This window comes from Grus americana, chromosome Z, assembly GCF_028858705.1.
Source record: "Grus americana isolate bGruAme1 chromosome Z, bGruAme1.mat, whole genome shotgun sequence".
NCBI lineage: Eukaryota > Metazoa > Chordata > Aves > Gruiformes > Gruidae > Grus > Grus americana.
This window is the reverse complement of record NC_072891.1, coordinates 14,274,542-14,301,542: the sequence shown is the minus strand read 5'-3', so window position 1 is coordinate 14,301,542 and position 27,001 is coordinate 14,274,542. Positions and strand designations below refer to the sequence as shown.

The 27,001-nt window shown below is 36.3% G+C and overlaps 1 protein-coding gene across 1 annotated transcript in view; it reads right to left on the bottom strand.

The window, feature by feature from the left end:
* Window positions 1-27,001, bottom strand: part of SLC1A3 (solute carrier family 1 member 3) — a 63,420-nt gene that overhangs the window by 21,306 nt on the left and 15,113 nt on the right. Inside the window, exon 3 of the mRNA XM_054810828.1 lies at window positions 21,538-21,675. Coding sequence (XP_054666803.1) covers window positions 21,538-21,675 — 138 coding nt within the window. The remainder of the gene's footprint in view (window positions 1-21,537; window positions 21,676-27,001) is intronic.

Here is a 27,001-nt window from a genome sequence, read left to right as displayed (position 1 = left end):
GAAAAATAATGCAAATATAGTTAAACAATGCAGAGTTAATAATTTTTGGAGAATTTCAGATCTGCTACTGAGTTGCACAATGTTTATATCAGACAGCATTTGTTACAAATACTATTTTTAAAGTATCAGTATGTAACTTAAAATGAAGTGTAATTTTGAAAGTGAAAAATTAATGCATGCATACTAATCCAGTCAACTTTATATATTTTAATTGCGGTTTTATGTTCTTACTTGCTATTTCTAAAGTAGCAGCAATGGGCTATGTATTTTTTCATTTTAGCTAAGATCAGCTTTAAACTTGATTTACAGCCTGAGCATGGAAAGGTTAACCTATATAGTTTGGTAGGAAAGTTTGGAAATGCACAGATGTAAAATCCGTCACTTCCCAGTATCCTGCCTTTGCCAGGTAATAGATTCAGGACCAGATGCTGAGCACTGTCACTCTAGAGGGTTCCCAGGCATATGTGCTTACTGCTTTAACCAAACCTGATCCTTTCTTTGTGCTCCACACTTGATACAAGATTGAGTTTCTTACAGTCCAGAAATCACTAGAGTCAGTGTAGGGCATATTTTACACTACAGATTGCTGTGTTGAAGGATTAGAGCTTGTGATCCTATTCTTTCTTGGACTGATTCTGGGACTGAGTGGTGAACCATGTGCAAGTGATATGTCAGGGAGCGAGTCATGCTCTTCTCTTTATAAGTTGCTTTCCAGCATGGTTTCCTATTATGCAGTCTGGCTGTGACTACATGGCCCCTTATTTTAGGTTGCTCAGTCTCATTTCTGCTCTTGCTAATCATATAAATGACTTCTCAGCTTGAAAGTAGAGTCCAGTAATTCCTCTCTTCTTGAGCTCTAACTGCTCGTGGCGTGTATACCAGCAAGCATTCAAAGCAGAGGGATGACAGGCCTAAGTATGAACAAAAGCGATATGAGGAGGAAACAAGTTCTCACCTCAGAGAGCCCTTTCTGGGGAGCTGCTGGGCAGCCTTTCCTCCCGCTGAAGTTAATGGGAACTCAGGGAACTCACAAGAGGGACACTTGGTACCATCTAGGGCTGAAACTGCTGAAGCTTCCAGCATACCAACAACAAGAATTATCTAAAAAAATATTTAAAGTCTGTTTTTAAAAGATGAAAAAATTAAGTTTTCTTTACATTTTAAGATGTTGACAAGGTTTCCTAGAGCTCATGGGATTCTGGAAGGGTCCTTAATGAAGAAGCAATAAAGTTTGCTCCAAAGCTTTCATGTGTCACAGACCATTGTATCCTCAGTGTGTCCTTTCACAGCCAGCCAGCAAAACTCCCATTGTCCCACAGGAGATGTATGTGCCCCTTTCATCCTGCTCACTGCTCTCTCCTCCACACGGCTGCTGGCTCCAGCACCTCTGCCTCCTCTCTTCCTCTTCCCTCCCCTTCCCCAGGGGGCCTGGGAAACTTTGCTGTGCCACCGGTCCTCACTCACAGGGATGCCTTGAAGTTGTCAAGGCAACCTGGAGCAGAGTGCCTATAATTTCTCCCAGCATGTGCGTGCACACAACATGAATGGGAATGATTTTTTAAGTATTGATGGGGAGGGAGGGAGGAAGGCAGAGAGGAAGGGAAGACAAGAAAGAAGGGGGCAGGCGTAAGTCTGTAAAACTGCAGACAAACCCAAGCCCTTACCCCCGTCATCTCCCTTCACCTACTCTTTCCCTCTCTTGAGAAGTAAGTGAGGAATCCATCATACTGTGGGTGAAATCAAGACATGACAAGCAGTTCTCCAGAGTGTCAGGGCAAAAAGCAAAATACTACATTGTTCTTTAACAAAGGTGTTAGAAAAGAAATGAAAATATTTTAGGATGTAGGAAAGGCAGCAAGTAAGTAAGGTAATTGCAAAAGAAGGAGAAAAAGAGAGAAAAGATGCAAGAAAAGAGAAAAAAATCTAGTTAGGAAAATTTGTTAAAAATTCTGAATTGTTAATCTGATAGTTCACCTGACTTGGTCATGGTTCTGCAAATTAGTATGAACTAACGATGCAGCAGCTTTCCTGAATAGCTACTATGCTATGACTGGTTTTGTGTCAATTAAATTTTTTTTATATTGTATTTATGGTCCTAGTTTATACAGAATTCTAGGATTTACGAATCCAGAATTGTTTTTATTGTTTTTAATTTTCTTGACATTGAAAGCATGTTGTACATAATCTATACGTAATCTTGGATTGGCACCGGTGCTAGGGATGGTACTATACTCCTCAGTAAGATGGAAGTTAAAATACACTGAGCACATTCTCATTAGATAACACTTAAGCCAACAATAGCTTTGGATCTGCTTATTCAAAACTAAATTCTAAGGAATTATTTTAAAAGCCAAAAAGCAGAGCCTATGCTAAAAAGTCCTACAACAACAGAACACTTTCTCCCTTTAATTAGTGCAACTGCATCAACTGATTTCTTGCAGAACAGTCCAATGCCCTCAAGTCATAAGCTATGAGCTATTTCAGTCTGAGGTTTGAGTTTAAGCACATAACGTAATTTTCCTGTTACAGTACTTAAGAGTTTTGGCGGTGGTGGGTTGTTGGGTTTTTTTTAGAAAGAAGGAATATATATATTTACACAATTAATCATAGAATCACAGGATGGTTTGGGTTGGAAGGGACCTCAAAGATCATCTAGTTCCAACCCCCCCTGCTGCGGGCAGGGACACCCTCCACTAGACCACGTTGCCCAAAGCCCCATCCAACCTGGCCTTGAACACTTCCAGGGATGGGGCATCCACAGCTTCTCTGGGCAACCTGTGCCAGTGTCTCACCACCCTCACAGTGAAGAATTTCTTCCTACTATCTAATCTAAATCGACCCTCCTTCAGCTTAAGTAGATGGAATATGCATATTTACCACAATTATAATTGGTCAGCAGTTGATATGAGTGAGGCCCTATTTCTGTGTGTAAACCCCTAGTCAGCAAAGCACTTTTGGGCTTATATTTGTCCTTGAAGTTAATCACTAACATCATTTGCTGAATCAGAGCCCATAACTAACAGTTTTTAAATGGGATCTTTTTCTTTACACTCAACAGTAAGTAGTATGCCACTGAAAAACTAGGCAAGTAGCAAGATTCATTTTCTTTGGCATTTTCTTAAAAAACCCCCAAAACAGTCACTACTTAGGACTGATCTTAGTATCTTCAGTGATTTTATCATTTGTCAGAGCAAGTGAGACACTATCACAGGGGGGAGAGGGTGTGCATGTGAGTGTGTGCATATATGCATGTGTATAATTTCAGTTTGAAAACAGTTAAAATGCTCCACTACTGTTTTTCATGTTGAAAGTCTCCATTTCTGAAATTCTGGAAAAAATAGTAAGTGTATGTGTTTGCTTTCCTACACTAAAACTCTTGTGTTTGTAATGAGAATCTAACATTTTGCCCACAATATTTTTAACTTTTGGCTTCTTTAAAATTACTTTTGATGCATAATGGTGAAAATTTTAGATATAGAATAGATTAGTTCAGTTGGAAGGGACCTACAACCATCTGTGCGCAGGTGGCTGAATGCCTTTGAGTGAGAATCCCACTAAGATATAATGATATGTTGTTGCAAATATATAAAATGATTAACAAGTTCTAAATGAGTGTGTAGAATAAACTGTGCATTCTGGTCCTCATACATATTGACTACTGGAAATAAAAAAGAGAGGATTTCTATGATGACTATGAGTTCTTTCCTTATTCAAGGTATTAGGACTGAATTGATGGTATTTCCTTGCTAATGTAGATTTTTATATATTATTATATTATTTTGTTTAGATGTTTTGGACTCAGTCTTTAAAAGCAAACCATTATGAGCAGAGCATCTTTTTATTGCTATTATTTCCCTGTTTATTTTTTACAGTCTCTTCATTAGGAAATTGCAGTTGCTTGTTAAGCACTCCTGTGGTGGAACAGCAATAATGGCAACTGTTGACTCAGGAGTGTTGCCCTAACTTTGTTTCTTTAAGGTTGTCTCTCATTCTCCTAATGAAGCATTCTTAAATGGGCTACTCCCGACCCCCTACATCCACTAAGCACTGTATGATGAGTAAACTCTCAGTGTGAGATCATGAGAACAATCCCTTTTGTGTATGTTGATGAGGATTTGTGGAAATGAATAACACTGTGCAAGGTCACAGTAAAATATGCTGACAGGAAAATTCTAAGGAAACATAATAGTTAGGTAAAGACAGTGGAAGTATTGCCTGATTTTAATTAACATGATTAAGCTCTAGAGCTTTATTTTGATAGCTGCTGAGCATGTCCTGAGTGGTGCTGAGCATTCCCAGAAAACAAAAGTTAAATAATGTTTAAAACTTTGACAGCTGAGCCCTTCATGAGATCAGGTCCAAACTCTACATTAATATTTTTAATAGCAGTAGCAGTAAAAGAATAAAATTGCAAGGAAAAAAGCTAAATAACATTTTCAAAGAACTATATGCATTGGTTAAGTTAATTAATATTAAATCAGCACAGCCAATGGCTTCCTGAAGCCATACAAAATACATGTCTGAAATACGTCTTTTTGCATGAACTGATGCGAGAAGCTGCCCCCAAATCTCAGTTTAACTTATCCTTATTTGACTATGAAAATTTAAATAATGAAATTAGATGTTTTAATAATTTTTCCAGGTCCATTAAGAACACTGGGAAAATTAGTAATTGTATGTGATCCAAAATTACGTGACTGTGATTAAGCCAAGCTGACTAATGAAACTCATGGCTGGGATATAGTAATGCAATTCAATGAGCCAATTAAATGGCTAAGAGTGGTTCCTAAAGGACTAGACCTGCCTCACAGCTTTGTAGTCTTGTCCCATCCTTTGCCAACAGAAAACTATTAAATTTGGGGTTTGTAGGGTTAGTTTTTCTGTCAGTTTGTCATTCTGAATCATTTTAGAATCGTGTCATGGGAACACCAGAACTTATACATGGTAAGCAGAAGGAGAGCGTGTCTGGGAGCAGAAAACTAGCATTTTGGTAGCAGTTTGCCATTACTTCAAGTTGTCTGTATTGTTAAAATGCATCCTTTGCTCTTTGGTGGCAGTGGTGCTAAAGCAAGTTAAACATTCCTTACTTCTTCCTGTGTATTTTTAAGCTGTCTCTGTTCTCACCAGGTAGCTGAGCAAACACTGTCCACCATTTGATGACAAGGAGAGAACAAAGGTGTGTGAAAGAGCACCTGGGCTCAGGAGAGATCTGGAGGGCCACAGCTACTCAAACTTGCACTGCCTTCAAAATATCAGCTTAAAAATATACCCTTATGAAGACACACACATGTTCCTGTTATATGTAAGAAAAAAATCTCATTGCATGAGTGAATCAGAGAAATCACAGACTTTAACAGAAAGGTAGGACTTAACAACATGTAGAAGAGTCTACATAAGCACTTAAATAAAGTGATGTACCTTTCTTTGTGGATTCTGCACTGCTACAGTGAGTAGAAAGGTTGTATATGATGAAAAAAGACCTTAGGATGCTAACCTAACCCTGCCATACATACTTATTTCTGTTATTCATAGAGTGCTTGTTTTGAAATACACCTGAATGTGGATGCTGGATAACTCTCAGTGATTCTGAAAACTTTTGCATGTACGAAAGTGATGCAAACTGTACTCTTTCTGTTGGTCCCATATTTCTTGATGGAAACAGTGTAAAAATATGCTAGTAGATAGGTGTAATGTGTGCTAGCTTCAAATATATTTCCTCCATTCCTTTCTAACTCTTGTTAAGTGAAAATATTTCATAACTGACCATGATTTTTTATCCTTCATCCTCTTGGCTGCAAACACATGCTCTTCTAGCCGCAGTTTAGTCATTAGAAGGAAAAGGTTTGTGAAACCATGATAAGATAATGTCAGACCATCACTGACTGATATAAATGGTAAAGGCTCAAATAATCTCTAGTGTCTTTACAGTGATTTTTACCTTTCCGTTAACCATGAATAATGAAAACATTGTGTTGTTATTGATTACTGATACTCCTCTTTCAGTGGAATAACTTTATGAAACTCTGTTTGGTTTCAGTAATACAAGATTAGTTATCTCACAAAAAATATGACAGTAATCTATGCTGGAAGTATTTCCTGGGCCATCAAGTATAGCATTTTGATACAACAGGCAAATATATTATATAGTCTTGTTTATAAATTATTGAGCTTGAGGTTCAAATCAGTTGTTACTTTTACCCTAACTATTTTCATGGTAGAGTATTCCACAGCCTTGCTCACTTCTTACTTAGCTTGTTTCCAGGCACAAATAACTAGATTTTTCTTCCTTTAAAATTCTTTTTTCTATCAGGACAGTGTCAGTAAGTGAGGGCAGGGAAGAATTCCATAAACGTCCCCAGTCTGTGCTTGTTGTTGTTAAATAATGTATAGACACCAAAATATTACACTTCCTAGTAAAAAGAAGTATGTAAATATGGTACACTTAGATGCTGCATTTATTGTCAGTGATATTTGCTTTACTATGGGAACCCTATTGCAGGAATATTCTTTAATTCTGAAAAATATAGTTAATTCACGTTTTGGGTAACAGAATACATTTGGAGAACCAGTAGGAAAGTACGTTTTCTGAAACTCACATCTGCCTGAGAAGGACCCTGCTGTGGGGCTGTTTAGATACCCATTTAACTCTTCGCATTATTCCATCTCTTGCTCACAGTATTGGAATGTGCCAAACAATATGCTTTTTGAAGGGAAACTAGGGAGTAATTTATCTTCTTTATGTGTGCTAAGCAGAGCAGGAGGGAGAGGCAAGCAGGGATTCACAGCAAGCCATGGAGCAGTGATTAGTAACAGCTGACAGTCTCAAACCAAGACTCTCTTTCTTTGGTTACCTCATTGTAATAACAGAGTACAAAGGACTGACTGTCTTCAAGCCAAGAATCAGAGACCCAGGAACACAGAAAATAGCAGCTCACCATTTTTTTGGTAACAAAACACTGCTGCTACCTGCACAGTGCAATTCTAAAAAGACATCCTTTTATGTCCAGACATTTGGACTAAGCTTTCCTGGAAATGGGATTCTTCTGTTGGGCATAAAGCTGCTTGTTTTCTGTATCAGGAGTGAAAAAATGAGCACATTTGCTTATGAAAAAGCATGATGTATCATGGTAAGTTATTTCAGTTTAATTAGGAAAAAAGTTCATTGTGGTAGCTGATAAGCCAAAGCACATTAAGTTAGCTTGAATCCTACAGGACGTGTTGTTACAAGACTGAAATAAATATGCTAGTAGTTGTAAAACTTCTGAAACATCAATTCTCCAAGGATTAAAATATTAATTTTCACTTATTCTGAACATATTGCCAAAAATACCTACTTCAAACATGAAACACACCGCATCCTGGCAAGGTACCACTGATAAAGATACCTTTGCCTTCTGGATGGCATTAAGCAAATTACTTAGTGCTCCATAAAAATCCATAATGCAAGTTCTTAAAATACATGTGGAAGCTTTTAATCTGCTAAAACACTAGTCTGAGTTTTGGCAGACTGTGCCTGGAGTCCTTCAAAGACATGTTCTTGTATGTGCAGCAGTTATTAAACATTTCACAAATGTACAGTGCTTCTGTTATCTGACTGTCTGTATACCATGTGATGAAGCTGTAAACTATTTACTATGCTAAATCACTCCTGATCTACTTTAGCTGCTACTGAAAAAATAATGACACAGTTGAGAATACAGATGTGATATTCGAGGTATCCGTAGCAGTAGCTAGTAATGCAGTCTAATGTGAAAAATGTATTTGCTTTTACATCTTCAGTACGTAACAGAAGTCTGAAGACACACTTGTGTTGAAAAATGAAGTAAATATAATTCTAGTCAGGGAGGTGCAAGATTTAAAGAATGAAAAATTAAGGTTTTCTGTCTAAAATAAAAGAGATAGAGACATATCTCTATGTGTGTGCAAAATTACATGGGATTTGGGGTATGGGATTGTACTGATCTGTAACTTGTCACAGCTCTTTGCTGGAGGCATCACCTTTTCATTCAAAATGCGATCCAGTATTGTTAGCCAGCCAGTGCTTGGCTTCTTCACTAAAACTTCCAATAATAGAGTCTACTGCAGCGATAGTGTTTTTTTATTTGGTTTGATTGTCCAGTAGGATCTGATACTAGTTAAGTTCATTTTATAGAGTTCATGCAGCAGCCATCATTTCAAAAGAAGCTTTGCCCAGTTGGATGTGACTCAACAAAGATTTGAACTAATGGTAGTGTGTTACTAACACATCTGGTAACAACCCGGCCTTTGGATTTCTGCTTGGAATTTTAGTTTTAGCACAATTTTTAAACACCTAAGATCATCTTTCTTTGCTAATTCAGCAATGTTAAGGTAATTTGGAATAGAATAGTGACATTGCCTTTAGATATGTTCAACAAGCCTTGACTTTTTTGAGTAATCTGAAGTTACTCTAATAAGTGCCCACTCACTAAAGAATCCTGCATATTTTTTGTTGTTGCAGTAGCTGCTATCTATCCTCGTACCAGGTTTGTTCTGTCTTTTTTTTTAAGAAATCTTCTCAGTGCACAAGACTGATTAGTTACTTAAAACCAATCTTAACTTAACCAAACTTAAAATTAATAAATTTCATTTTACTTTCAAGCTAGCGGTTTATTCATCTGCTGCTGTTTTTTCCATTGATCTTCCAGACAATTTATCTGAGCTGCACATGGAGCTGTCGCTTTCATTTTGTCTATGTTACACACACCCTGCTGGTGTTTACATGTTCTTGCAATCCTTTTAGTTTATTACACTCCTTCTCATGTGCCAGGCATTTTTTTTTTTTAGTTCGTACTATTTTGTAACAGTATATATATGCTTCCATGGGCTGTTCTTCATAGATTCACAATTTGTTTGCTGACTTTTCTCCTCTTGCACCTCAAAGATAATTTTAATTTCTGCCAAACTGTTGTGCTATCTCCATTCACATGAAGCAACATAAATCACTGGGTGCTCCATGGAATGGAGCTCCATGCTGCTGTTGCTATCCTGCTCCCCATGTGGATATAAAATTAGCTCAGTTATCTATCTACAACAGTGAAGTCAGCAATGTTGACATAACATTTTCTCAATCTAGGGAAGTTTGTCCTGAAAGACATTACCCGCAATACTTTGGTGCAGGACTGTGTGTAGTGGGGCCTCAGCCTCTCTAATATTTCATGTACAAATAAGATGCACCACTACACAGTATTATCTATCTGTGTCAAGAGGAAATGCATGGAACTATTTCATGTCTCTAAGTCATTATTTGCATCAGAAATTGCAGAACAGTAATTAATTTAACAATACAGAGTACTTTGAGATTCTCCTTTTTCAAAGAGTCACATTAACTTGGATTTGATAAGAAAAATTCTGCATATAAAGTTATATATGGCATCAAAAATGAATTTTGTATTAATAAGGAATCTAGAAACGATATGAGACTTCCTTTATCAAGTATAGCAAAGTCTATTTTAAGCGTATGGGATCTGATGCAGACATAATTTTTAAAAATTTGTACAGATATTTTAAAACTTATGAACTAGCAGCCTTTTAAAGCACCACTTATAGTCAGTAAATTAATATCTTAATAATAAATTAGAACATTCTAATGCATAACATCATAAACATTTTTCCATTTTTTTTCATGGACCATAGGAGTAATTTGTAATTTAATTACACTCTAAATCCCCCCAAGAATTTAATGGGTAACAATCAAATCAACTTTAGGAAAAAAATACTTCCTATTTGTGAATTTAAGGTCCCCTGGTAATATGCCATATGAATACTAAAAAGTCATTCCTTTAGCTGCAATTAGTTTATTACATTTTAAATTGTTGTTATAATCTTGTGGGGGTTTTTTTTCACAATTCAGTAATGATGTTAAGGCTGTTCTGAGAACTCATTATGAAAGTGTGGAATTGGAGTTTCATGTGAACAGGCTTTTGTTTTCCTTCTTTTCTCTCTGTTTCAATGACCTCTTGAACTTTGGGTCACTGATTCAGTTACAGCCTTGCAACATCAAAGCTGTACATTTTTTGCTTTGTCTTTCTCCACCTTACAGACTTGTAGGAGGCAATGGAAAGAAGTTCAGACTTCCTCTGGAATGCCTGACAGTAGCAAACAGTGCTTTATAAAAAATATTATTCAGCTCTTTTCCAGGATCTTACACTGTTAATTATGGCTGAAAAATAGATTTTAGCTTCCACAATTCAAATGTTATACAGTTGCCATCTGGGCATCATCTGTTTGCAGGCAGGATTGAGGATATGAATTTCTATGAGAGGTCTGAGGTACCAAAGCAAATATCAGCTGATTTTAAACTAAACAGATGAAAGAGAAGAAGTTTTTTTAGATCACTATTGTTATTGGACTGTGATGTTCTACAGAACAGAAAAGAAGCCTACTTACTTTTTAATGAACTATTAAACATCCTATCTTGGGTTTGAAAGCTTTACTTTCTGTATGGATGCGGGCCCTTTGCACAACTTCATTAGCCTTGAGACAGATATTAGCCAGGCTTAGTAAGCTAATGTTCTCTAACTTTGTTTTCAGGGTTTGGGGAGTTAAGACATACTGCAATTGGAAATATTGAACAAAGCTGATTTTTAGTGCAAGAATTAATTCATTAATGAAATATTCATTAGGTGAACTCTTGACCAAAACCTACTTTTTCTCTAGCTCTGAAAAGAAACTATATTCACTGGACAATCTCTGATGTTATCTAAGTATTCAGATCTAAGTTAGAAGTGGGTGGTAAAATGCCAGAATAAAGTAAGTATTTAGCTTTGCATATGAGTAGAGAGGAAATAAGGGAGCTGTTTATAGAGGAAAGAATCAGCATCAGTATGTTAATTATAGTGCAAATAGTGTACTTCTAGTACTATGCTGTATTTTTCTTTTTCTTATCTACCACCTGTAAGGAGCTAGTGGTATAGTTGTCTGAAGATGAAAAGGTGTAATTATCTGAAAAAAAAAAGTTAGTTCTGTTTAAATATATAATTATTGCAAGCCAACACCTGATCCTGAAAACACACTTGACTGAGACATCTAAATAAATGTTTGTGATAACATACTTACTCCAAAAAAATCTTCACAAGTTGTGTTACACTTGAAGCCCTTCAAACTCTTCAGTGAAGTAGGGAAGATGAATATTCATTAAAGATTAATACCAGATCTGATAACTTTAACTATTCAGGAATTACAGGTCATGCTCTCCAAATACTGGAATACCCTAAACCCCAAAATTTTTCCAATTAAGTGCTCTTTATTGTATGACTCTTGAGTTTTCAGAATATAGCCAAGATCTATTGTAGAGCTTTTCTTCACAGCCAGGGGGACAGGAATTTGATTTGCCTGGATGCTTGTCTTCCAGAGGCAGTTAAGAATAACATTAAGCTCGGAAAGCTTCTGTTGGCATGACAGTTGAGCACTCAACTGTGTTCTTTATTTGCATGTTTCTTAGTATTAGAACTGAATTGCTATTCAATTGTGTGAAACTGTAAAGAATTTTGTCTTTTCATGTCCCACATGATATGGCCCCATAAATAATGAGACTTTTTTTTGCACAGGTCTTGCTGTATCCTAGTAGCTTTTACTTCTTGTTGTAGGTTAACATTGGTATATCCAGTTTTGATAGACTCTTGCAGAGAAAAAGGTCCTTTCAAGATACTATCAATAGAAGGAATACATGGAACTTTTGTATCTGGTGAGCCGAGAAACCAAAATTTCAGAGCTTGGCATCCCAAGTGCTTATTTTGCTATTTTGCTAGATATAACTGTTTTCACAACAGCAGGAACTGAAAGTTTGTGGTGTACTAAACTGCCCTGTTTTGGTACATGTGCAAACCTCTGAGGAATCTGTGTTTGTACTGATTGCACATGTACCTCTTTCAGATGGAAATGCCATGCTTTACAATTGTGAACTCTTGGCCAAGATTGGAAATGCTAAATATACAAACTTTGTTGACCTGAGAAAAACTGAGACAGGTGACTCAAGAAAGGCCAACCTTGAGAACAAGTAGGGGCCTGTAGGAATTTCCTTCCCCCACTTTCTGAAATTCACATGGCACTTGCTACCTTCCAGAGACACAAGGTTGGGATTTTCTGTAAAATGAATTAACTTTACTGTGGTTTCTATCAGTGGTATCCCTCAGTCGAACCTGGAAAGATCAAGTCATAGTGAGAATCAAAGGAAAAGGGCCTTGTGTAAATGTGGTAACGTGTCATCAGGGTGGCTCAAGCAAAATATCTGAGGCAGTGCATAGAAGTGGCAGAGTATACCCAGACCTAGCCAAAACTGATGCTTTCTAGAATAAACCATCACCACAAAAAATGGTCATTTCTGGGACTGCAGGTATGTTACAAGAGTTTTGCATTAAATTTCAGCAGTATAGCAGCACCCTCGCCTCACTTCTGTGAAGAAAAACAGATCAAACTGTGTGAGCCTGAAAAAGTTCACACAGAGAGACTTCCCACCCAATTAAAAAAGGTTGGCAATTCTGTAAGGAGATTCCAGGTTTCAGCAAACATTTTGCTGTGTTCATGGCTGCCTCAGGCACTCATCTGGAAACAATATTGCAACAAGTAAATAAGGAAAAGGTATTTTACCCTGTGCTAGCCACATCTCTGCAAAAGCTACCAACTATGAAAACGAATTATGACACAACTGGAAAGCAATTTCTCCAACCAGGCAAGTTCTTAAATATTTGCAGTGATATTACTGGAGGTACTCTTCATACGATATACAACAGCATTGTTTACATTTTGTTGCATTAATTTCTCAAGGTCTGAACTGGAGGATATAGAATATATTCAGAAACAGCCTGGAGGAGAAAGTAAGGAAAAAATATGCACTAACAGGGTGTCTGGATGAAAGGAATTGTGGCTGATGCAGGATCTGCTTTGTGGCTCTCTGATATGCAGCTCAAATCCCAGATGATCCTTACTGATCCTTAGTTATATCTGTAGTCTCAGGAAATCATTAGAGATTTCTGTCCTGAGTGTCTGTTTTCTCCTTCTTGACCTCCATTACCAGTGAGAGCTGTGTCATGCAGCTGAATACCCTGTTGAATAATTAGCTGGGCAGCCTTCCCCCTCTTCCAGACAATCCAATATCTTACTGTAACCCAGACCCAAGGCTTGAGTCCCGTAGCTTTTGTGGTGCACAGTGACTTTCCTTGTTCTCCATTGCTCAGAACTCAGGTGGGGCATCCAGCAGTGCTAACAAGAGACAAGCATTCAGTATCTCTGCCTCCAGTAATTATGATAATGATGGATCTGCCTTATAGAAGTTTATAATCCAAATGCATGGCTGAAGGACAGCATGTAGCAGATCCAGCAACTAATTTTGAGAATTAAATGGAAATAATATATTATAGGTCAACAACTGCCTGTTATCAAAACATGAAAAAAATCAGGGGTGAAAACAAGGATAGAGGACCTAATGATAGCATTACAGTCTCTTGTTTGTGAAAGATGACAACCTTCTGCAAATGGTTTGGTCTGCAGCTGGTCCTTCTGCAATGATCTGTGTAGCTGACGCAGTGATTCAGAAGTACTTTGTGTCTGTCACATTTCACAGCATTGATGAAAGGATGGTATGTGTTACTTCTGCTGGTGTGCAAGTACTCCCAACAATGTTCCTTGTGTCTTCAAAATGCAGCCTCAGGAACTTTCTTGATTAGATTCTTCTGGTCTTCATGAGCAGTTATAGCAAAGATAAACTGACAAGGAAGCAAATATGATGGAGTTGTGCTACATTCACTTGTAGGAATTGGGGATGCAGATCACAGTGTTCATGCTAGAGGTAAAGAGGTGAAAGAATTAGGAAAGTGAGAGTTGTTTTAAGCCTAAATGAAGCCTCTGTGTACCTAAATGTCTCTGGGTGTAACTCGTCTCTTGACAAGTTTTCAGGCAGGTTCTTTGTCATATTTTGATATAGCTCTTACACTGTTGTTATTTTTCAACTTTCCAAGAGTGGCATAATTAAGAGCTGCTGATATTGTCATGCATAGTTCTTTCCTTCTTTCTTGACACATGGCTTGCCTTATCTCTTTTATTTTTAAGTCTAATTTCATGTCAATGGAGCTAATTTACATTTGTTGAAGGTGAGATGATTCTCAGATCCTGTAAGAGTTTTTCCTTGGTTTTGAACTGGCTCTCAGAAGAGCTATGCGTGTCAGAAAGCTGAAACTGTTGACAGTTGTCATTGCCTTAGAGCACTTGGTAGGTGAAATCTTAACAGGTGAAAACAGGTGAAATGTTAACAGGTGAAAACCCCTTCAATCTGATATGAAATTCTATGGAGTGCAACAATAACATAAACCTATGGTAAATTAGTTAGTCCGATGATCGTCCAACCCAGTTCTGTATCTAGCCACCAGTGGGGACTTTGGCCTTCCTAAATTGCTAGTTCCCCAAATTTAAGTCAGTGATGGCTGCATCTGTGAACTCTCTAGTTTCATTTTGAAACTGTTAACTTGTGGTTCATGGCACTGTACAACTCAATTTAATTGTGTGCTGTATGAAAACATTCCTTTTCTTTATTATAAATGCATTCTCTATTTCATTGGACACCCCGTATTTCCTTTATTATGAAAATAATTATGAGATATAATAATAAACCATTACTCCATCTAAGACTCTGCAAATTACTCCTGATTTCTGTGGACTTTTAGGGCGATCTTCCACAGTTGTTTCTTTTTCAAGCCAAAAAGTCCCTCCTTGCATGTCACTAGAACTCCATTCCACTAATAAGCCCTGTCACCTTCTCCGGACTGTTCACAGGGAGTGTGAGAACTCTTGCCTGTGTCCTAATGGCCAACTGAGCGCTTGTGATTAGGTGCAGTACAGGTGCAGCATGTTCCCCTTTCCCAGGTGTATTACTTTGCATTGGCAGCATTCTAGTTCATCTATCACATTATCACAGAAACATTGATTATTGAAAACATCATTCTTTACAGTTTCAGTCTTCAATATCCTGAATAAAATGCTTGCTCTCAGTGTCATAATTCCCCAAATGCTGAAGAGACTTGGGTTTGCATTTTGGACATTTTGCTGTACAAAATACAAACCAAAGTCTTTTGCTTTTACAATCTAATGTAGCTTATTTTATATTTAGTAATATTTTTGAGTTTTTTAATTTTCTTGTGTGCTGTTTTCCTGTAACCAATTCATATTTATTTATATTAAAGTAAAAAAATTGTTATGAGTTGTCCCTAAGATATTTTTAGTCCTTCTGTCTTTGATTGAAATAGAAATGTTAATAGAGTGTCAATTTACAATGGTCCATCAGTGCTCAGGCAAGATGCTTTAACTCTTACATGTTCCATTATTCTTCCAAATAATTTTTGCTTTTTGTTTTACCAGTGACTTGCCTGTCAGCAAGCAAAGTCTTGATGTTATACATTTAAAATAAGATAAAACGTCAAAACTAAGTCTTTGTGGATGGGAGGTCATTACCTATTATCAACTCAGTTGGAATCCCATGCAGAATGCAAAGTGAATAAAGTGTGGAACAAGCTGTTATTCAATATGTTGTGAAACAATTAAAAGTAGTGATCCACTAAGAAAAGCTATATTTTCCAATGAAATTTAAATCAGCCTTTAATTAAGGACTTCTAGTAAACTTGAATAATTTTAGATGGGTTTTTTAGTTTTGCTATCTTTAATTATTGCAGACTTTGTTCTTGAACACCTTTGCTGTCTGTGCATTACTGCTTGCAGAGACTAAGACATCAAAACCCACACTGCTATTTACTTGCTGCTTTTGAATGCTCTATAGCATGCTTACGTGTTCTTTTTTAAGGTATAATCAAATTTTGTTTTCTAAAGAGTGTCATTATATGCAGGAATTTAATCTCTGTTCCTACTGCATTTTCATTTTTAATGGAATCTGGGTTCACTTAGAATTGTTCTCTCAGGCTTTTGTGAAGATTGATTGCTGTGTATTTCCTATTGCAAAATTGTTTCAGAAACGGTTCAGAAGTGAGTTATATTTTCATTTTATGATCCTTTCTGTAGCTCCTTGGTTTTAGTATTTGCATAGATTAAGATACATAGCACTTTCTGAGTAGGTTCGACCCAAAGCTGTATTTATTGTACGAATATGTATGACATTTCATTATGATTTTCTAACATCCATGCCTTGTACAGTGCTTTCTGACTTCCAACTGGGTATGGTTTGTTTCCTCCTGGAGCACTTTCTGTGTAAAAACTTGTTCAGGAAACATATGCAGGAAATCACAGTCAAACTGATTGCCAACATACACTGAATCTGAACATAGTTCTTTTTGTGTTCAACTTGAACATTGATGTTTCTAGGTGCTGAATAGTTTCCAACCTACCTTTTTTTCTCATTGACTTTTTAAAATGTAGCTGCTTGCTACTTAACCTAATTTTTTTAACTTTTAAAAGCTTTTATCCAAAATACTTTAAAATTACATTACATAATTATTAAACTTATCCTGACCACAATCCCTTAAAGACTGTGGAAGGGAACAGTGTAAGTTCCAACTTTTTCATCTTAGAGTGCCTGTCTAAATAATGATTATTAGAGGCTATATGCCAGACTTGATAGACATTTGTTTTATACAGTAGCAGAGGTTCTGAAGAGCAGGTCTTTAAAGTAATTACATGTATAATGTTTCATGTTTGTATATTTTTAGCTGCTGTTGGCCTGAATCTACCATAAAGACACTAGCTTGAAATGAAATTGTTACAGAACGTGGATATTTCTTCAATTGTTTCTTTATCCTTACAGGAAATCCCATTTACAAGATGACTGGGTCTTTACAAACTTAGTAACTTGTATGCCCAAATTTTTAGCACTCCTTTGATAGCTGAAATGAAAAGCATCATATGTACATCCGAGGTTAGTTAAGAGGCATCCACACATGAAAATTTCAGATTTCTGCACTTTGTCAACACTATATATTTTTTTGTAGTGGTAAATACTATGAACATGTTGAAAAAGTCTGGGGACAAAACCTTCTGTGTCTGAGTGTGCCCACAGGAAGGTCACTTGTGTCTTCTGTGGTTGTCAGTGTTGTAGTCGGTTTCCTGCACCAGAGGCAGGGAAGTTTCTGTATCTTCCAGAATCCATGAAAGACACTCATGGCATTATTCAAATTAGAAAGAGGAGTGAATATAAACAAGGACATATTAAAAAATGCATACTAAGATGTTTTTCTTGAGGTAAACCTTCCATGCTCAGTCTTCTAAACTGTTTTACTATACAGCCTTCTTTTGTGTAGGAAGATTCACAGCCTTTTTCTTTGTGTTTGTACAGAATCTTGCACTCAGAAACCTGGTGTATGATTAAGATTCATTTGTACCATATTAGTGTTACTCCCATTAACAGTTTGGACAAGCATTATCATCTAATGCATAGTGCGTTGTACTGGTGCTCATTATTGGCATCTTCACCTGATTCCATGATTGCTGACCTGCTGTATAATCTTTGGCAAGCCAGTGGACCTCGCTGTTTCACTGTTTCTACTTTCCCTTTCTCTTTCCCCAGCTTGATTTACGTTAGTAAATAAATAATTTTCTTACTGTTTCTGAAATGTGCAGCAAAAATTAGTCTCAGACCTTGACTGAGCTTTTTATGCTTTCCTACACTTTACCCAACACAGATATTTGAAAGAAATGCACAGAATTTAATCCTAGTTCACTTGCATTTAAAAGTAGCGGTCCCTGTACAACTAAATTCCAAGCTTCCAAAATTTCAGGGAAGGAGAAGCAGCCTGTCTATTAAACAGACCTATAACCAGAGTTGTGCAATATATTTGCAAATAATCCCTATAAAATCTCTCTAGTTTTAATATGTGTCACAAATGTTATGTTCCAACTAAGCTTTTTATAAAGACTGGTCATGAATAATTTTTGTGAATGTGATTTCAGCAAATATATGGTTTGATTAAGTAAAGGTACCTTGTTCTGATGCCCTTATATTCAGTGAATAACTGAAACATGCAGATAAAACTTTTGGGCCAGTTTTAAGGGCTGGAATTTCAATTTCATTATGATCTTGCTGTAACAGCTCAAAAAATGTTAATGCATAGTGCTCTTAATGCTGGTGCAAATCTTGCAGTCTTTGCCTATTTCATGATGAGTTGAATTATCATATGCATATATTTTTATTTTAGAAACCTTTTAGGGACAATGCATCTTTTAACATAATTATGTCAAGCAATTTATGTCAAATACTTCAAGTTATAATCCAATAAAAAGGTATAAAATATTTTTAACTCCTATAACTGCAGCAAATTGAAAACAGAAATGGAGCAAAATTGTCAACCTTGTCTTTATATAAGAATTCAGACCAGATTTGGCCATGAAATAATGCAAATGGTTATTTATGCTGCTTCCCATATACTGTGCTTTAATTTTGCCTTTGACATTGTAAGAGATACAATTGGGAATGCTGACTTACGAGTTCTCCCATTTGAAAGACTGTAGAGAATAAAGACCAGCATAGAGTATGCATCTGGATTTGTGTCTAAACCACAAAAGATGAATACAAATACTTGTATCATCATATTTTCCTATAAACAGTAAAAGATGGTGAAAGGCATGCAGATAATTTCCATTTGCCCACAAGCCGATGTTAGTACATGCCTGGTAACATACACATTAGAAGACAGAATCTCATGGAGAAAACTGCATACCTGCTGGAGCCACGTGCAATAATAGTAAGTCATAAGGTAAATGTGAATAAAAACCTCTGAATTTGATTCTTCATTGTTTCTTTCATGAAAGTACGAAAACAGGCTATAGAGAAATGTGACTGGGTTGACTTCACATTTTATAGTTTATTTTCCCAAGACTCTGTGAATAACCATCAGATTACCTGAAATACCTGTATAGCAGAACTCTTCAGTTTCTCAGTTTATCTTTCACTTATGTAACAGCCCATAGCTTCTATAATTCTTACTTTGTTTTTATTGTTCTAATTTCTTTGACATTCACAAAATTTGCAAAGGAATGTAATAATTCCCAGCCCATTTCTAATACGTCAGAGACTGTATGTTCTGATATTGTCATAACCTGTTATATTGAGCACACTTACATAAATATAAATGGAAACTCAAAACATCATATCTGGGAGACACTGTCACACCTGCAAACAGCAAAAATATTTATTCAAATCATTTACAATTGGAAGAAGCAATTATATTATATTATCTGCGTGCAAGACCCAGGAGGAATCTTTCTAAGGTTAGTTAAGAGGCATCCACTTTGCTTTGCCAAACAAAATACAGGAAATAAGGATTTGGCTCATGGATGGTCTTAAGACTGACTTGAGAAGCGTAAGACTTTTATCCAATGAATTACCCTATAATGTCTGAAAAAAAAGAAACCAATAGCATCTCTAAAATTGCACAGTAGTACACCTGTAAAGTTATAGTTCATTATTATTTAGATATTCAATAATACCCGTATATTTACTTGACTATGAGTTCTGCAGCAAATATGTAAGAGCATCTTTTTCAAAAAAACCCGATTTGTAAGCAAAATGAGGTATTTTTCATTGCAGAAAACAGTTTTTCCACAGTTTTTAGAAATGTCTTTTAATCCCATGAAAAGACATAGTCCTGTTCTATTTAACGATTTTTTTTTTTAAAGAATGAAATCTGTCATTTGTGAATTGCATTGAGTTTTCTCTGAAAATTACTATCTCTACTTCAAAGGGAAACTCTAAGAATAATCCACTTAATATTGCACAGCACTTGTATGATAATAAGTGAAATCTTATAGATAGAGAAGAGTATATAAAGGCTTACAGCAGAGAGAAATCTTATCTATCTATAGCTACCTTATCTATCTACAAGATTTCTCTATGCCAAAAGCCTTTATATAATAAAGGAAATTATTGTTATGAAAAAAGGGCATAGAAAACGATAAAAGGGTCCAAAGAATTTAAAAGGAAAAAAAAATCAGGAAGAATGGCATTGCTTCAATCCAGAGGTGGAAGATTCTTTTCAGAATAGAATTAGTTAGAAACTCATTGCTCTGGTGTTTCACAAAATCTTTACTGAGACCTGGTGATACAGCAAATGAGCTTGTTTTATCACAAGGCCAGCTCCTTGTGACTCTTGTTACTTTATGAGGTGGGTTTGCTGATCTTTACCTGAGAAAAGTGTTTCGACTTAGAATTTTGAAAGTGAATTCAAATCCTTATGGATGCAGAGGAACTTAGCAGTGTAGTAACTCATCCTACAAAATGGAGCAGCAGTGCCAGCCTCAGCTGACACTGAAGAAGGGCAAATCTCTCTCCTTTTCTACTTCTAATGGTTCTTCCATCAGTGTCCAGCCAACCTGGGGAGTTGTGCAGGTGAAAGGGACAAGAAGACAGCAAGGAGATATGACATATAACAGAATTATACACTGGTTGGGAATAAAACCTGTCATTGTTTCCCATACAAGACTGATAAATTTCTCTCTAGTTTCAATGTGCATTAAGATTTCAGTATCCATATAATATGCGTGTATAGAAATAAGCTTTACTTTCTCCTCGAAATACATGAAGGGAAATGATTTTGTAACTGTGAATACCCTAGTTGTCTGCTGTGGTATTAACAGCTTATATACATACATACTATCTTTGGTATCCGTGAAGATGGGGGTCTGTGCTCATTTGCAATTGTAAGAGGAGATCTTAATATTAAAATATTTGAAAATCAATGAAATAGAGAACAGCTTATAGTCTCTGGATCCTCCAACAATTATGGTAGTGTATTAGGTGTTTAGATCTTATGACTACACAGTGGGAGGTTTTGATTAACTTCTTTAAGCTATACCATTGATTTGCTGATAGACCAAAGTCCATGCTGTCTTTCCTTCAGATAATTAACAGAATAAATACATCACAGGTACATACTGAACATTCATAAAAAATCTGAGAGCTCTTCCATGAAACTTACGTGGAATCACAAGGCATACGTCATCATAAGAAATTAATTATTCTATCTCTGGCTCAAGAAACAATTTGATAAAAAGGACTTGAAGAGTTGCTGACTACTCTGGCAGGAAACAAGAACTGAGGGAATGAAGTTTCTTCCAAAGTATCCAATCTCTCCCATATACCACCTATATTTTTCTAATCTGTTGTTAAAAGATTAGGACGTGGACAGATGTTTTACAGATCTGGGTTTACAGGCATAGGTTATTGCCCATGATCAATAGTTTAAACTTTCTCTATTTTTCTGAGATACCTTATCTTTGATAAAAATAGGACACTGTGGAGGAAATATCTCTTCAGAATGTAAGAGAAGAAAGTAAAGTACAGAGTCAGCTTCATAGCAGCTACATATAGTAACTTGTACAGTTAGATTATACTGGAATTGGGAAAAGTATCTTTTAGTTTCTTTGTATATTGATTTGAACCTTTTGTTACCTCTCTAAAACAGCAATAGCAAAGGTATCACTTTCTGCAGGTTATGACTTCTAGGACATGGAATGTTCATTTTGTATGATCTGGTGTGTGCAACTTTATCAAATTATTTAAAAGAACAAGAATTCTGTTGAGTTTTTTACCTGTGACTAAACTGGATACAATTAGTGGCAGGACCAGCATTTGCAGCATTCTCATGAGTAGTTCTCCTGGAAATGAAAAGTACTTGATTTCCCGATAGCTCATCTTATATGATCGGAGAGAAAATCCAAGGATTACACCTGAAGAGAGGGAAAAGATATGAGTTACTCTTCTAAAGTAATAGTAACATCTGAACATGAATATCTGCATAGTACTTACTTGACATATCTGGTTGTAACATGCAGGTTTTGTTATACCCCAGATTGCATGCCTGATTTGCTCTCTCAAATATCAACTACTATTATGAGTAGTCCTACTGAATTATTTTTCACTGTAACAGATTGAGAAGGTTATTCATGCTGATTTTTTTTAATCTGGATTAATGTAACAAGTTACATCTTGAGCATTAATGAAAAAGAAACAGTCCCTGCTACTGCAGACAAGTGTTTTGACTTCTGGGATTTTTAGTGTAATCATATATGCAGTGCATATATATAATAGCTACCAACCTTTGGAAGTCTTGTCCGTGCCTCTTTACTCTGTGGGGCCTGATCCTGTAGATGTGCTTCAGATTGGATGAGATAACCAGGGCAGACGTATTTGAGAACCCCCTTGTGGTTAGGTCTTTACACAGCAAAACTGCATCAGGAGCTAACTAGCTTTATACATGCCTACCTCCTGAAACACAGGCACTTGCAAAGCAGCTAATTGGGATTGGAAGGTCTTACTGGATGATTAAGTGGTGGGTTTCAATGCCTGAAGGAGTGGGGTAAGGGAGTGCCTGGATACATTTATCTTCTTGGGAAGAGATAAATGGTGCTTGAGATATATTTACAAATGGTAGCCGTAGATTGGCTGATGTGCGGCAACCTAAACTTCTCAGCTAGAACTTCATAGATTTTGTCCTGTACTTGGCACCAACTGCTTTATTTGCTTATTTGGTTAATTATTTGGTTAGTTGACACAACTAGTTACAATTTACTGAACGTTAAATGGTTTGCTGCCTATCTGATGTATGTTTTCTATATCCAGCCAGGATCTGGAACACTCCTTAACCATACAGATGGTAAAACTCAAATATTTCTCCTTCCCATTCCTGACTCCATGTTTTTCCCCACTGTCTAGTACTGGCGTTTTTGCTAATTGTGGCTGTATAGGAAGTTGGATCATAAAATTGATCCTGCTGCAAAACGGTTTTATTTTACTGGGTTAATTTTCAGCCTGGTCACTTCCCTGAGGTAATTTGTTTGCATGGCTGCACAAGTGTTGGTACTTTCACAAGGGAATAGTTAGAAATGTGCTTTGGAGAAGAGTGGGACTGCCCTTTTTGGCAGATAGGCAGACTCAGGTTTCCTAAAACTTTTCATGAAACTGCATCCTCACTGATGTTAGGCAGCAGAGCATTCAAACTCAGATTGTGTTAGAACTTGGGTACATCCTGAGAAGGCTGTAACATTGAACACTTCTGGAAACTGCTAGTTCCAATTATTAATCACTTTATGATTTTGGCTTTTTTAAAAATCAGATTTTAGATCGGTACATCCACACACCAGATAATACCTTCATGCCAAATTTTATTAGCTAAAATATGTTATGCCTCCTACACTAGCTTATTGCCATCTGCTGACGTAAGCAAACAGCTATAACTCTCATGTTAGTGACCCCTGTCTGTCTGATCATGCTTTTAGGGACTTCGGCAAGTTGGTTAAGTTAGAGGAGTCCAGAAATGTCTTGTGTAGGACAGAAAATCTCAGTGTCACAGGATGGGAGAAAAGTGATTAGAGCACAATTGGAGCCAAGCATGGAGTTCACATGAAGGGAGAGAGTGGTAGGACTAGAAGGCATTTGTTTTAGCCTCATTTGAGTTCTATACACTCAGGTAGTCAAAAAGCATTTTGCATAAGTGATTTTTTTTTAGGTAAAAGTAGATCATAAACTGCATAGACAAAGGGCCTCTGAATTATTCTTGATTAAAAGACTTGCTTCAGAGTTTCCTTTCTTTTCAATAAGGTTTTAAATTCCACTGCAGGGTTACTCAGTATTTTCTTTTTATATGGGAAACACATTTCTCAGATATAAAGAATCCATCTGGACCCTTTGTTCCTGCACTTAATGAGCACTACATTTTGACAACTGGATAACAAGCGAATAGAGCTAGACCAGTTTCTTACTTAGGCCACAGTCCTGCAATTAGTTCCACATGAATTAATCTCTGCACTAGTACAAAGCCTCACTGAAGTTAGTAAGGGTTTCTGAGGCTGCTATAAGAACTAGTCCTTATGCTATACTGTAAGGGCTTGATTATCTGGTCCACTACTGTTCAAGCAGTACAAAGTGGCCTAAGAGAGAATCAAGGCCCAAGTAGATGGCTGTTTGAATGAATATTATTGGTAGTAAGTTTCTGAAGCTCCATGTAAACCTGTTGATCCAGAAATTACTGCACTTTTTTTTTGTCCTAAAGTGCTCTGTGCATAATTACAGGGTTGCCCAGCACTGCAATTTACAAAAAATTTCTGCGATGTGGAAAAAATATGCCCTGGTAGTGCATTCTGGTGAATTGGGTCAACACCTGACAGTTATTAATTCTTCAGCCTTAATCTTAGCACTGCTATTAGTTTATATATAGTCGTGTAGTTTATAGTAGTCATGCCTAAACCATATGAACCTTTCTCTGACTCAGTTTCCCTACTTGTAAAATAGGTGTAGTAGTAGTTGCTTCACAGATGTTTCTGAAAATTAATTGTGTTGACATAGTGATCTTAGCAGCACAAGAAGGAATTGAAGCACATGATTTCCTCTTTGTAGTGTGTGACAATGAAAGCAGAACATCATGGTTTTATCAGCCTCTCTTGGTTTTTGAATGTATGGAGATGAAACTTTATTTTCTGTTCCGAGTTTAAATACCTAGATAGTGGGTATTATATCCTGTCCAACAAAGTTTTATTAACAAAAAGTATGAACTTGAAACAAAAGAGTCAAACTTGGCAAGGTACCTTTGACACCTTTGAATTCTCTTCTCAGAACCAACATTCACAGGTTTTTAAATAGTCAGATAACAGCATACAATGATGATTTAAAGATAGACACAATGACAAAGTATCAAAATAAAATTGGGAAGTAAGACCTGGTAGGAGGTACTAAACATTTTGAAAGCGTGCTGTATTTCAACAACCATCCACATCTGTGTGTCTGGTAAGAGTTGTAGTGCTTACTACCCTCCACAGTCAAGACTGAGAAGATTAAATACTGGAGCTGGCCTTTCTCAGTAAAAGTTTCAAGTTTCTGATTAATTCTGAAAATTGTAATGAAACAAAGCCTTGTGTGAAACAAGCTCCCACAACCTGTTGTGCAGGTTTCTGTCTACCCTTTGTAACAGAAAAGAGCATCTAATCAACGCTATCAGAGCCTGACTTCTCAAACAGTAAATGGTGTGCCATTTTTGCACTGCAGGGAAGAGTAGATTTCTCAACAGAATTTGTTAGGCTTTTTCTGGACAAAAAATCAGTAATGCTCGTTTAAGTGAAGGGGCTGGATTCTATACATGCATATAATTGCATAACAGAACCATATTGCTGAATAATTTATACAGTTCATAATGAAGAAGCAAATCAGATTAGAGTTATAAAAAGATTTTTGAGGTGTCCTTGTCAGTGATATAGTAAAATTTATGGAAAACTTTTTTTGCAGGTAATCCTGATGATAATCAGAACAAGCCTTGAACTAAACCATTTTATCTCATTTTTATACCAATGTAGATGTTAAAAAAATTCAATCTGTATGAATACAGTAAAGAGAGGATTTAAAACTTGAAAGGAGCAGAAGGTGAAAATAATTATGACAGTGATGGGAATGGGATGGAAATGGCAAAAATGGCAGATATGATTTGGGATTACTTATTGCTAAAATAGGAAGACATTGATGAATGGCCTGCAGTTTTCACTTCTAGACTGCAGTACCAGAAAGGAAACAATAAAGTCTCCATGTCAGGCTTTAAAAACTGTGGGTATACCTGCAATTGCTAAGAAATATACAACCTTCTATATAAAATTTCTTAAATGGATTAACTTCAAATTGTGATGAAGTGAGCATTAAAATCAAGGTCTGAAGCGGCAAGACAAAAATTAATACTTTTGTAATACTTAGTTTTTTAGGAATAGATTTGTTATGGAGATTGTTCTTTTTTGTTTGTTGTAGTGCTCTACCAGGGTATCATCAACTTATATATAATTTCCTAAATTGAATTTGAAAATGAACTTTAAAATCCTCCATGGAGAAATTGTTCTTAATTGTATTACAAAATGCCTTGGTCTCACAATGGTAAAGAGCTGTTTCACATGATTCTTTGTGTTGCATAGATGAAATAGGTTGCACACCTACACATGAGTTTAAAACACCACATCAGTTAAAAACAAAAGAACCATAACTCTTAGAAGGCGAGAGATGGGGCTGTACTGAGATCTAATGCTCATTCAAAGAACTATAGGGAAGCTTAGGTCTATGCTCCTCCTTGGCCTACTTAGAAGAATTAAATAAAAAAAAAGGATTTTTTTTTCATTACTTCAAATAATTCATAATTTTAAGACAATAAGGAAGCTCCTAACTGGCATGATGTTTTTAACTGAAGAATAGCAGCAGTTTTGTTAAATAAGTGAAGTCTCAATTTTTAAAATGAATCCTTATGCACTTCTGATGTCTTATTTCAGAAATACACAGGAGTTAGGCCCATAGCATTATTCGGAGTTAATATTTTTTTAAACATCCACACTCTCTTCTGTATTTTCATGCAAAAAGTAGAAAATCTAGCAGTTTTACTTCTTAATTAATCAAAAATATCTCAAGTATATTTCAAGAGGAAATCGCTAGGTGGTATACCCATGACAGTGCAAGAGCTACCTTTTCCCTATTAGTGCCTGCCAGTTCAAACAGAACATACCAATTAGAGTTACATACACTTCTGCTTTTTAACAGTAAAACTCAAAACACTGTTAAATGAGGCCCATCTCAATATCCTTTTCTTTAACAGATGAGGTACAGACTTACTTTTTCTTTTCCAGCAGGAAATAGAAAACTTTGTAATAACTGGAAAAGAATACATGAAACTAGGTAGAACGGTGCGCTAAAGTAACAGCTGTTAATAGTGCTCTTCCAGAAAACCTTGTAACCAGCAAGCAAATAAACATTTTGTTCTATAACAGAAATTGGGCTAGAGCCAATAAGAGAATCAGGCTTCTACCAGTTTAATGGGACATTGTATATTTTTGTTCTCTGCACAGCCATTTCATTCTTATGTTCCTGCAGAGCTCTGGAATGAATGCTTTTGTTCTTTGGGTCATTTGTTTCTGCTTAATTTACCATTTTGTTCTGACACCTTTTCTTCTAACAACCAGTTTCAGATAAGGCCGTAACTGTATTTACTTGAGACAAACAGGTAAATAACTTCTCTAGTGATAGAGAAATACTTCAAGT